The sequence below is a fragment of the Oryzias latipes genome, chromosome 19 (assembly GCF_002234675.1).
Source record: "Oryzias latipes chromosome 19, ASM223467v1".
NCBI classification, from domain to species: Eukaryota; Metazoa; Chordata; class Actinopteri; order Beloniformes; family Adrianichthyidae; genus Oryzias; species Oryzias latipes.
The window spans coordinates 11440974-11453558 of record NC_019877.2 but is presented as its reverse complement, the minus strand read 5'-3'; the positions used below and the strand labels follow the sequence as shown (position 1 = coordinate 11453558).

At 37.4% G+C, this 12585-nt stretch overlaps 1 protein-coding gene across 1 annotated transcript; it reads right to left on the bottom strand.

The window, feature by feature from the left end:
• Positions 1-1949: 1949 nt before the first annotated feature.
• On the bottom strand, positions 1950-4565 carry LOC110014297 (zinc finger BED domain-containing protein 4-like). The gene is made up of 8 exons (XM_023949749.1): positions 4312-4565; positions 4066-4198; positions 3820-3911; positions 3530-3736; positions 3350-3463; positions 2997-3254; positions 2274-2890; positions 1950-2190 (listed from the first exon to the last, which is right to left on the bottom strand). Exons 1-8 carry the CDS (start codon positions 4372-4374, stop codon positions 1956-1958), a joined length of 1719 nt encoding a protein of 572 aa, XP_023805517.1. The 5' UTR covers positions 4375-4565; the 3' UTR covers positions 1950-1955.
• Between the last annotated feature and the right edge of the window lie 8020 nt (positions 4566-12585).

Here is a 12585-nt window from a genome sequence, read left to right as displayed (position 1 = left end):
CATCATTGAAAAACTTGCCTGTCTATCACATGTCATAACTTTTTTGACCAAAGACTAAAGTTTGAAATTTGAAAATTGCTGTCTCTATAATTGCTGTTTGAAAATCAACAATTAACAGCCAGAGGTTAAAACGGACTAACAAATCTTATTTATGCACACAAATTAGGAACATTAGAAGGGATTTTTCCATTTGAGCACATTTTTTATGACAAATGTGCCTAAAAAGACTCCATGCTAAACTCCACTTAATTTCTACAGTACTTATGGGAGCATCCTCCTGCTCCCACAACTGTGATAAAGCCACTTCACTTCTTGTTGAGATTAATAGCAGTCTCACACAGGGGCCATTAATGTTGAAAAGGCACGGCTCCACCTCTCCCAGTGCTACCCTGGGAGCCACAACCTCCATAATGGCTCCATTCTCTGAATTAATGGCCTTCTTTGCCCACATGACAAAGCAGGATTTTAATTATAGGCCTTGCAAGAGAGGGGAAGTAGAAGAGGGCAGCAGGGAAGGCTTTTGTGGCTTCAGAAGGAGCGCAGCAGAGATAATTTGTATTTCTGGATGGCGCTTTGGGGGCCTGAGTGTTTAAGTGAATAAATATATAAAATTATAAATTCTAATTACTTAGATTTGATAATGCTGTGACTGACGGCATATTTTATGAGTTCTTTAAAACTGTGCCACCTTTGTGAAAACACAAATCACGGTTTTTCAAATTGTGAGAACAACAAACCCAACAATTCCGTCCATCCATACATGCCTGCAACCATCCTTTTCTCTCATTTTGGAGCTAATATTATTAAAATTTATTACAGCACAGAACTGAGCAAAAGCAATGACTAAAACCATGCACACAAACACACAAAATAACACAAACGTCATGTTTTTTGGGGCCCAGAGCACTTTAGAAAAAACCAACATATTGTTCTTAAAGCTTTGTTACATTTTCATTATGGCTTATGGCCTTTAGGCTTATGGCTTTTTTATCTCAAGCCAATTGCTCGAGAGAAAGAAATGAATTTGGATTTTGTTATAGGTTGCATTTTCCTAAGATCACCTTATTTCACTTATTGAACATTTATAATCGAGGTACATCCTGTCTCAGACAGATAAAGAAAAGCTTGTTGCATCTGTTCAAATTGCATCATTGCCCATCCTCGTAGTGCCCATGATAAAAAAAAAGCTGCAGTTCTCTTCAGAATTTGATAGTTAAATTCTACTTTTAGAGTCTTCTTCTTAGAATGGGATTGAAATCATATTGAAGTGCATCAAATCATAAAGACCAATGAGCTCCTTATTATTTTAGCCATAGCCTTCTACTACAGACTAGATGTTTCCAAAGTAACAGTAGACTGTGGCAGATTTTAAGCTCTTCTCTCACACTGGAACTCGGCCTCGGCTTAGGTTTACAAAGCAGATGGGCTTTGAAAATGGTGTTTAAACCTCTATTGTGGATTCGCCAAATGGTCACAAGGTTCTAGTGATTAAAAAAATGCTGGCAGAAGTCAGAACTCTGTCTCCCCCTCTGGTCACCAGCGGGAACCATCTCCAGGGTTCTAACCACACTTCTTGGAGGCCGCACACCTGACTCTTATTCACTCAATCAACCACAGCATGCTTAAGCTCTGCACTGAGCTGAGCTCAATGTAAATAGGGATGGGAATCGAAGCCCCATGAAGCTCTCATGGGGCTTCGTGTAAATGTGCCAGAAAAATGAATGAAGCATTTGGGGCTTCGAAACCACACAGAACAGCGGCATCTGGTGGCAGACAGGACATATATCATCTACTCCACTAAGTTCCTTGCCCTTGTAACACTTCAGTGTGGAAATAAAACAAAGACAATGTTTGAAGATTTGTGAGAAGTGCTTGTGTTACATTGTGAATGCCATGTATAAAGTGAGAATGAGTGATTGTGAACCAGGGTCTAACATGACTGGGTGGGATACATGTTATAGATTTTTATTTAAAAACAGAATTTTCTCCACTGTGCTGGGCTTCAGCCTGTTTCGTCTTTGGCTGACGATTTCGCCAGCCTTGGAGAAGATCCTTTCACAAGGCACAGATGAAGCTGGTGTGCATAAAAACTTCATTGCCAGCTTGTAGAGATGTGGGTATAAAACCTTGTGGGTAACCCAGTATCTCAGTGGGTCCTGAGTCCTTGGGATGTGAGGTTCCTTTAAGTACCTAGAAGGACATTAATAGCCTATTGTCATGCACCAGTCTAAAATGAGCAGAAGTTATGATGAGGATTCTAATCTTTACTGTACCTCTGAACCTCCACTGTTGCACTGGCAGTTGTGCTGGTCACCTGCTGTTGAACCCCCACATGCCTGTCCAGCAGGGCCCAGAGACCACCATCTTCCTGCTGACTTGAAGGACCTTCTCTAGGTGGCGACTGTGGCTGTGCCTCTGGAAGTAGCGCCTGCATTGTTGCAGCACACTCTTTAGTGAGTCGCTCTATGGCCGTGTGGGCAGAGCCTTGGCTGCAGAACCCCAGCTCTTTAAACCTTGGGTCCAACAAGGTTGCCATTGACAGAGCCTTCTCCAGAGCTGAAAACCTCTCATGGAGATTGTTCTTCAAGTTAGTGGCCAGTTTTTCACCAAGTGGGTGTGTGATCTGACCACACCTGCTTGAGATGTAATGTTTCAGCGTTTTGACCATGGGAATGACTTTGGATGCTGACACTCGTTTTTCTGTCGAAAGCTCAACTGTGGCCTCTTGAAACGGTGAAAGAATGCTCAAGCAGTGGTGTATGGCCTGGTAGTCCTCTGAGGTGAGTGGAGGAAGGTCTGTATGGAGGGTGGCCAGAGCTGCCCCCAGTGGCTCTCTCTCCTTAAACAACCTTTCCAACATATTAAATGTGCTGTTCCATCTTGTTTCCACCTAAGATAAGACAGCAAGCACATTTTAAAGGAGAGAAGAAAGTAACACAATAAACAACTGCAAAAACATGTAAAATCTTAGATTTAAAAAAAAGAAAATGTTTCACCTCTTGTATTAATTTGTGCTCTGGCCTGGCCAGCTGTCGCTGCATCTCTGACAGCTTCTCCTTCGCTGTGGTGCTGGATTTAAAAAGACCGAGAATCCTACGCCCCTTACTTCGGATATCCTCTAGTTCAGGGGTTTGGGCAAGGGACTTTTTCACCACCAAATTAAGGATATGTGCAAAACACATTATGTGCCGAAGCAGTAATATATTAGCACATGCAACCATGTTGGGAGCACAGTCTGTAACCAGGCCTGTCACCTGGAAGAAAGATTACATGTTCACAAATCATGTATATTAGGTATTGGGAGGCCATATTGATGAATGATTTTGTACTTTATTGATCTGGCTCGCACCTTCCCTTTAATTCCCCATTCTTCCATGAGAAGATTTTTGGCCTCAGCCAAGTGAGCTGCAGTGTGGGTTTGGGGAAACTTCAGAACCCCCAAGACCACAGAGGCCAGCTCCACCTAGAATGAACAAAGTCAAACTGAGATACATAAACCAAAGCATTGCACAAAGCAGGGGATACCTACCTCCTCGGTGATAAAATGGCATGTTACAGCCAAGTAAGCGTCCATGTTAATGGATGTCCACATGTCTGCTGTAAGGCTGACAGCAGAGGCCCTGCTAACCACATCTAAAGCCTTCTCCTTTTTGGCTTTGTACTTCTCCTCCACCATTGTCCTCAAGGCCTTCCTATTAGGAATTATGTAGGATGGGTCCAAAAGGTTGACAAAAGCCTAATAGTGACAAATAAAATACAGCTTATTATGTACACAAAAACATAAATAATGTAAATGCTATATAATATTAGCCACCTTACCTTGAAGCCTTTGTCTTCAACAATTGAAAATGGTTGTGCATCCATTACAATCATATCCACCAATGCAGAATCAAGTTCTTGCTTTCTTGACACTGCAAAATATACATATGAAGAAAAAAAAAAAAATATTAATTGTAGAAGCTGAGCCTCGAACCTGGAACCTCAGCATTCACATGTCACTGATTTTTCCACTGAGCTATCTGTTTCAGTTCTTAGTGTGCCATTAGTTGGATATATTCTTATTACCAATACAAGGTGGATTGAAGGCTTGATTTGCCGACTGCGGAGTTTCAACATGATGAACGGAGCGGAGATGTCGCATAATGGAGGATGTACTATCATTAAATGCAAATTCATGTTTGCAAATCAAACATTGCACCTAAAAAAAAAAATGGAAAGAATAAAAATGATTCCTTTCAACTGACAGACATACCTATAAAACTGACATAATCAGCAATGGCTACTAATAAAATAACGTTAATAGTGTATTACCTTATTTGGAGAAATCAAGTTGAAATGATCCCAAGCCACAGAACGTTTTTTACCGGGTGCCATGACGTTGATTCTTACGATACACGGGAAACAACAGAACTGGTCGGGAAACGTTGTTTGGGATTCATCTGTATTTATAGACAACAGCGCGCCCTTCTGATCAAACACACCTGAGATCTGAAACCTGGTTCAGGTGAGTGATGCATTTGGCGCGTCATACGTCATCAATCACGTGATCTGCGCTGGTTGACACACGCTTTGAAACATTGTGCCGAAACACTCTGTTTCATGAAGGTGAACCGCGCGCCGAAGCCCCGTGTCAAACGGGCCATCCCTAAATGTAAAGTATTTGTGCCACTCTGCCTTCATTACAGAACATTATAGCTGTCTCCTGTCTCTGTTTGCCTGCCCTGACCCTCGTCTGGATTTTGACCATCCTGTCTCTCCTCTGTTTATGCCTGTTATCGACTCCTGCCAGCCTGACCCTGATTAAGCTTTGTGGACTTTTAGCTGAGCTAATAAACCTGCTGCATTTGGAACCAACTGTCTGCCTCTTCTTGTGACACTGACCATTATAAATATATTTATATAATTGATTTTGCAGCTGTTAGCCATAGGACCAGACACTTCGAACCTGGGAAATTTGTGAAAATGTATGTTTTATTCTTTTACAATAAACAATAGTAACAGTTTCTTTGACCCAGGCGTCTGCCAACTTGAAACTCTTTTATCCTTCCATTTTGCCTCTTTGGCTTTGAAGAACATTGTTGATGATTTGAAATAATTATGAGTGTGTAATATTGGTTTATTAGTTTCAGTTAATAAAGTTTTGTGGTGGTTTAAGATTAAAACACATGTTCTATCTTCTGCTGCACAACAGTGTCTAGTTACTGTTCAGAGGCAAAGGTAAAAATGCATTTACGTGTACCGAATACAAAAAAAGGGATAATACATCAATTTCGTCATGTTTAAAGTCTATAGTAAAAGAAGAAAAAGGATGGCAGTCATAATGATAGAAAAATCCATGTTTGTTCTGGCTTTCTTGCATTTTTTATTCAAGTAAATCTGTTGCAGCTGGAGGACCTTTTTTGACAGGATGGATGATATTTTGCAAAGGGACTTGTATGTGTTGCTGCAGAAAGTTTATAAAAAAGTTACAATTGTTGTAAAAAATATAATACTTTTATAATGAAATTATTTTAAATAATTATAAGCTATATTTTATAAATGATGGCCTTAATAAAAGTAAGTGTTTTTTCAAATGTGATGTGATTTCGTGGCTCTCACTTGGTTTTGGTCAGAAAGAAACTGGACCAAAGGGGTGTTTTAGTGTTAAAGGTTGCAGACCCCTGGTTTAACATTTATGAAAATTTACCAGAATCTTTTATACTAATAGCCTTAATGATGTGGCTCCTGAAATAATCCAATCTGAAAAAATGCTGCTACCTTATCAGTTGAAAAAAGCAGCATAATCATTTTAATTAAGTTTATTCATCCAGCTCAAACTCTCCTGGTTCTAAGTCTTTACAAATACAGTTGAGCTCTGTTTTTTTCAATAACTTGGTGTTTACTTTATTGTTTTATTTTATTAATTTTACTCATATTATTACATCTTTTTTTTTACAAAGCTGTTTTGTCATTATACTGTTATTATATTGACTCATTTTCAGTTTTTTATTATCTTATTGTACAGCACTTTGATCTAAGCTTTGGTGAGGTGTCGCTTAAAAAATATTAACATTTAAGTTTTTCTATTTTTTTCTTATTTTGAATTTTCCATTTGATCAAACACACCTTAGTTTTTGCATCTTGTGCTTTATATCTCCTACTGTTGAATGTTTAGACAATTACAAACCTTTATTATGAAATAATTATAGCTGACATCCATTGCTGAATAAATATTGCTTTAAATCTTAGATTTTATTGATTCTTTCAGAAATAAAATTATGATTAACATAACTTTCAATCTGTTAGTTTTTCTAAGAAGTATAAACACATTAGTTCAATAAATATAGCATTTATTTATATTAAAAAATAACAATACCTTAGGTTGATACATTAATCTCTAGTTTTAGTTTTGTGGTTTACAATTTCTTGAAGATTTACATTTGATTAATATTTAAGCAAAACAAATAATAAAACTTTTTTTTTGATTATTTATAACATTTATTTTTTAGCACTACTGCACTTACTTTATCTGAGTATAAATAATGGAATATGCAAGAGCATTGTCGACATTAGACAGTAGTACTGAAATCAAACATTTTGAGCCCCATGTCTCCAGAGGGCAACACACAGTTAGATCCCTGAACAGCCCCTGAAACCCAAGAAGCCCCTCCTGAAGAGAGTCGCTTGCAATCAGAAAGCCTCCATTTAATTACAACACACAGGAAATTACTGAGTGAATGGGTCAGGTGCTGATAAGAGGCTGAGCCCCAGGGATGATGGCTACTGAAACCCAAGGAGTCCCAAACTCAAAGTGGAATTACCACAAAAGGCCATGCCTGGAAGCCTGACAATCTGATTGTACTGTCATCCAGATTCATAATTAATATATTTATCGAATTAATCGCTGAAACGAACCCTGGTCTCATGAACAGTAGGCAGATTCATGTGGCGTTGGCTCGGTTTACCGCTAATAACAGCGTTGTCAGTGAAATAAGTAGGCAGTCGGGCGATGTCCTCGGCTTCATGACAGACAAATTACTCATCTGTGTAAAGATGATATGAGGAATTTAGGGAGTGAAAGAAAGAAAAATGTCATTGTTTAGTGATATCCACAATTGTAGCCTTGTTTCAAGTTGTGTGCAGAGAGTTGGAGCAACATAAAAAAGGCATTTGCTGTTTTGAAAGGCAGGAAAATACCTTTTGTCGTAGTTCTGGTTCAACAAATCACTCATCAAAGGGGCTGTGTGAGCTATACTGTTCAAAGGAACATGGGAGTGAGGGGTTTTATTCTCTGAATTAAAATAAAACTTTATCCAATTCCAACATTTCCAGCTTCTAAAACTGAGACTGAAAGTGTAATATTTGCATGAACGGATAATGGTTAACCCTCAAAACCTTGTTGTTCATTCGAAATACAAAATTCTTAAAACCAAATGTACAGGTGACATATTTTATTAAAAAAAAGCTTAACAGCATATATGTGTGAAGCCTGTCAATATTGTTAAATGCTGCTGAGATTAGACCTTCCTTTTATTAATAAACATTTTTGATATAATGTTACATATAATGTCATGTCCTCACTAAACTTTGTGTCATTTCCATGCTGCAGGTTTAAATTTATTTACCTCAATTTACCTAAAAATATTCAGAAAAGACTTGATAAAAGAATGACTTACTACAGCCTGAAAGAAAAAGAAGTTTTAAATGAATGTAGTGAAAAGATGTGCATTTATGGATCAATCCAGAAAATGAAACTAAGGAATCGTTAAGTATGATTATGCTGTTTCCAGCCAAAATCGAGTTGGCTTAAAGGTTGAGCGGAGCCGTTGGTGCGAAGCAACCACACTCCATCTTCCCATCACTGATAACTGAGAGCTCTCTGTTTACATGATCTCCTGCTGGTCTACAGCCCCTGACACCTCACACCCCCCATTTAGTGATGCAACAGAAATGACAAGCAATATTGGCGCTATGTAGCTGTACAATTTTGAGCCAGATGCCAGTTCAGATGAGGAAAACAAAGACATACATGGATTTAGAAGTCTACAAGTTGATGCATTGGAGTTTGTGGCCCGCCCAGCGTATTTTCTATGTTACAAATAAGATCTTTTTCAAACAACATTTATTCCTGTACTCCTGATTTACAACAATTTGAATAAAAAAATACTTGGAAATACAATTTTAAGCGTAATTGTCTTTATATATCCTCCATCATCAGAAAAATGCCACAAGAACAAGTTAAAAACAGGATTTTCATCAAAGAGCCCTTTCAGAAATCCCTTCAACAACTTCAAATGAATAGAAATCCTGATGTTATAAGGTAAGGTAAGGTAAACTCTATTGTCCTCAGGGAGGAAATTTGTTCTAGGACACAGCGCTGCAAACTGTTACAACATACTTCAGCATTCGCACATCACATACATGATAAAAGAGCATGAAGCGATTACATAGTAAATAGATAAAAACAGAGTATTCAGCTTTACCCCAGATTTATGCAAAGTAATTATTTATTTTCTTTATCTTTCACATGTCCCACAAACGAAAAAGGTCTTTAAATGTGAAATAGTTCCATCAAATTTGTATTTTTTCAAATATACTTTTAGTTTGTTTGAAGTATGCGGTTATCAAAAATCTTTTTGTACATTTTGTGCTAATTCTCAATACTTTGTTAGAGCTGCCTTTTAAGTTTTCCTCAAATATTAAACCAAAGCCACCATGACATAACCATGCATACTTTGTGGTCAAGTTAGAGTAATGGTTTTAAACTAGAAGGTGCTTACGTAGGGTAACAAATTACCAAAAAATGTGCTGTCTGATACAATACAATACAATACAAGGATGTGACCAGTTTGTCTTCAGGACACTCATCTTGTTTTCGCAGGAAAAAAGGTTTTGTTAACACATTGCACTCATTGTCTGATACTGTTGATATTTATGCTGTTCATCTGCAGCTGTTGAGTACTTTTGCACATCGACGGTCCGCCCCGACCAGGCTGCCGGCTTAATGGACCCACTCGTTGACGAAAGCAACGGCCCCATTCAGAAAGCGGAGGCTGCCTGCACCAATCAACTTTCATAGAGAGCCCTCTCTCTAATTGTTGGCAATTACATTATGTGCCACGAGGGTTCGACACCATTTGGAAACGTTGTGAAATGGCAGCGAGGCCTCCTTTTGCACCCAGTAATAATTTAACAATTAAACTTTGGCATGCTAATTTTCTCTTCATATGGCAACATTTTTTGAGGCAGGCCAGTCAAAGCAATGGCTCAGAGAGGTAGTTAATTCAAACACCCAAAACACGTTTTTGGGTAGAAAATGTCACTTTAAGTATTCACATTAACAATGCAAAACATAAGTATTTTTGTTCTATTTATTTGTCTGTTTTGCTTATTTTTGTGTTTTTCTAATATAAAATTATCCTCACTATACAGGTGACTGAGGTTAGTGAGACCCATGAACATTTTCAGGCCATTTACTCCAGGTCATCCAGCTGCAACCTCCATTTAACATCTTGATTAGGCCAGTTTTGAATCACCCGGTTTGATTGGAGCAGTTAAGCTCTTCATACTCTTCACCGCAAAATGCTAATTCTCCCTGAAACAAATGGACACAAAACCTCCGAGAGCATATGGAGAATCTCTCCCATTAAAAATTCAAAGGAGACGAGCAAAATTAGCGCGCAAAGCACCAGCGCTGTCTCACAGCCATTACTTTTGAAAATGAGATATTTGAAAGATTGAAAATGCAAATACCAGGATAAGTGATTGTCCTTCTTTTATGATGTTCTCTGGTTATAAATGACAGCACAGTCATAGATATTCTCCAGATTATGCTTTGTCTTTACAATGTGAATTTCCTCATAAAATAAGCTCCATGTATGAACTTCAATATTGCATTGCCCTCAGGGGTTGGCCTAAAAATACTCTTCACACAGTGAGTTGAGCTCTTCAAGTGCATTAGGTGTAAATGACATAAAATCAGACAGGGATTTAGGAGGCACTTAAAGGATGAGTAGATTAGAAAACTGCTCATGTTTTGACCTGAATTAAAAAATTGATAATGATTGCATATAGTTTGGAGAAACATAAATAGGTTTATCATTTTTATTTGGTATTTTGGGAGAATTAAAAAAACGACAATATAAAACTTTTTACAGCAAAAGGAGACACCATAGTACTATTTTGAAGGTTAGAAATAAAAATGTATCGCAGGTTCAAAACAAGCCAAACTATTGTAGCACAACATTCCAAATATATAACTGTTCGCATGCAAGATAATAAGGTGTTGATACACTGAAGCAGAAGATGAAAATGATTGCAGATGTATGATGAGGTGGGGATTGTTGACGATATTAAACCACACAAAACCCCTTTTGTCCTCAAATTCCTGCAGCAGTTCAACCCGTATTGCTTCTGCTTTAATTTAATATCTATTTATTTTACTCTATTGTGCCGGTTTTATTGAGGTTGTGCCTATTTTATCGCCCCGATCTCAACCAGAAGTGAAGGTCAGGAGAGGCGGAGTGCCTTTGTTTATTGGTTTGTACTGAGCCAATATGAGTTGAATTTGGCTATCTGTTCCCCATTATTTGGCTCTTTCATAGCTTTTCATGCTATCTGGATATTGTTTATCACCACTTTGAGATATTCACAGCGTATTTGCAGCGGAATTAAATATTCTTCATCACTTTTTTGTAATATCCTCTCTTCAGGTTTGTGCAGTAGTAAGAGTTCTGTTGAATATGACAGCAGCTCCTCACACCGACTAAATGTGAACACAGATTTGAAAGAAAAAAAATACAGTGAAAAGAATATCTTGTAAAATCTAAATGAGGAAATATTTATTGTTCATACTTCTGCAAAAAATAAAAAAAATTGTGCACAGTTAGTGGTTTGTGTTTTACGAAATATATGAGAAGATGGGTTTAGAGATCAATAATTTTGTGTTTGTTGGTTGTTTTTATTTAAAAAAAATATGTATATATAATATATAAAAACTGAAAAATCCAATAAGATAAACCATTCACTCCAACCTCAAAAGAAATAAAAACCAGTTAAATTTCGTGTCTGTAAAATTTACTGCCACATTATGCTGTGGTCACTGCATAAATTGTCTACTTTTTTCATTTCTTTGTCACTTATCTTCTTGAGTCCTATTTTCATAAGTCAAAGTTCCATTTAATATACCTGCTCAGTGTTTTTTGTCTCTCATGTTACACTGATGGAGCTGCTTTCTACCCCAATTTCTTTCTTGCAAGCTGCAAACAAAACTTCTTTTTGAAACCATTTTTTCCAACTTTTTGTCTAAACACAATTTTGGTACAATTTAGCCAACAATTGTGCCTCAAAAAAAAAAAAAATAGAAATATGATTTTTAGAAAAAACCAAAATATATGAGAATGATCAACATTCATGTTTCCATATTTTTTCCAGAATGGCTAAGGGCATTTGCTTACTTCTAGTTCTGAATGTGACAAATAATCTCATCAGGTTCTTCCAAACGATGATGTCCAGCAATGATGCAGATACCTTCTTTTAGGAGACATTTAGGTCTCCTTTCCACTTCATTCTTGCAAAAGACAAGGTCTCTCAAGCTTTGTTAGGATTCAGTGCAGCTAGACACTTTCAGGGCCTCAAGTCACAGAGATCTCCAAAGGCTGTGCCAATCCATGAAACCTCAGATTTTATGTGATTGTCATTTAGCTAAATAACTGGAACCATGAATTTGGACAATAACCCAGATGAGTTAAATACATAATATTGGTTAAATAAGAAAAAACAGATGTTGTTATGGTTAACCAAGACATTATGACAACTCTATACACAGAAGACACATAATCTAATTAGAGTAACACAAAAAATGCGTAAATCCCAACATTTATTTGCAGTTCAACCAAAAACGCTTTCCCTGGTCTTCTCCTCTGAGCGTTCTCTCTGTGTCTCCATCTCTGCAGCTGCATCCTCCTATACCCTCAAGTCCGTCTGCTTGCATGACTCTGCTCTGCTCCCGGCCTCCTCTGACTCTGTTCAGCTCTGCTACTTTCTCACTGATTTGTTGCCACTAATTCTTGTCAGTCGGATTTTAATGAAAGCAAACTTGTTTGGAAATCCTCAAAGCAATTGTGGAAGCTTTTCTCTTGAGACTTTTATATCTCTATTCTTTTCAATGGAAGTAATAAATATGTTAATATTTTGAGGAAATATCCATCCATCCATCCATCCATCCATCCATTAATCCATCCAACCCTAAAATCAAATAAAAAGAATCAATAAATAAATAAAGCTATAAACTGGTTATTTGTATTACTTTACTGTGATAATTTCAAAAACATTTCTCTTTTTTTATTTATAGAAACGGTACGGAGCAACATGTTAACATTATCATCTTATATATGTCAGCAATCATCTTAAAATAACTTTTAATAAACCATTTTTAAATAAAAATTCAACACAGGCTATTGTTTTTTTTAGGTTTAATGATTCTTCAGCTGCTCCCTCTTTGCATTGGAGCTATTGACCGACGTCTCATTGCGTGACGTCGTCTGTGACGAAACACGACGCTGCACGTGGCGCACGTGGGCTGTTGTTTACTTCCTTCAGGAAAGT

Excerpts from the sequence above, each read along its gene's own strand:
- LOC110014297 (XM_023949749.1), bottom strand. The coding sequence starts at position 4,374 with ATGGCACCCGGTAAAAAACGTTCTGTGGCTTGGGATCATTTCAACTTG. Across the intron at positions 3,912-4,065 it reads CTTCAATCCACCTTGTATTG|TGTCAAGAAAGCAAGAACTT; the intron begins GTAATAAGAATA and ends TATATTTTGCAG. Across the intron at positions 3,255-3,349 it reads AATGGGGAATTAAAGGGAAG|GTGACAGGCCTGGTTACAGA; the intron begins GTGCGAGCCAGA and ends TCTTTCTTCCAG.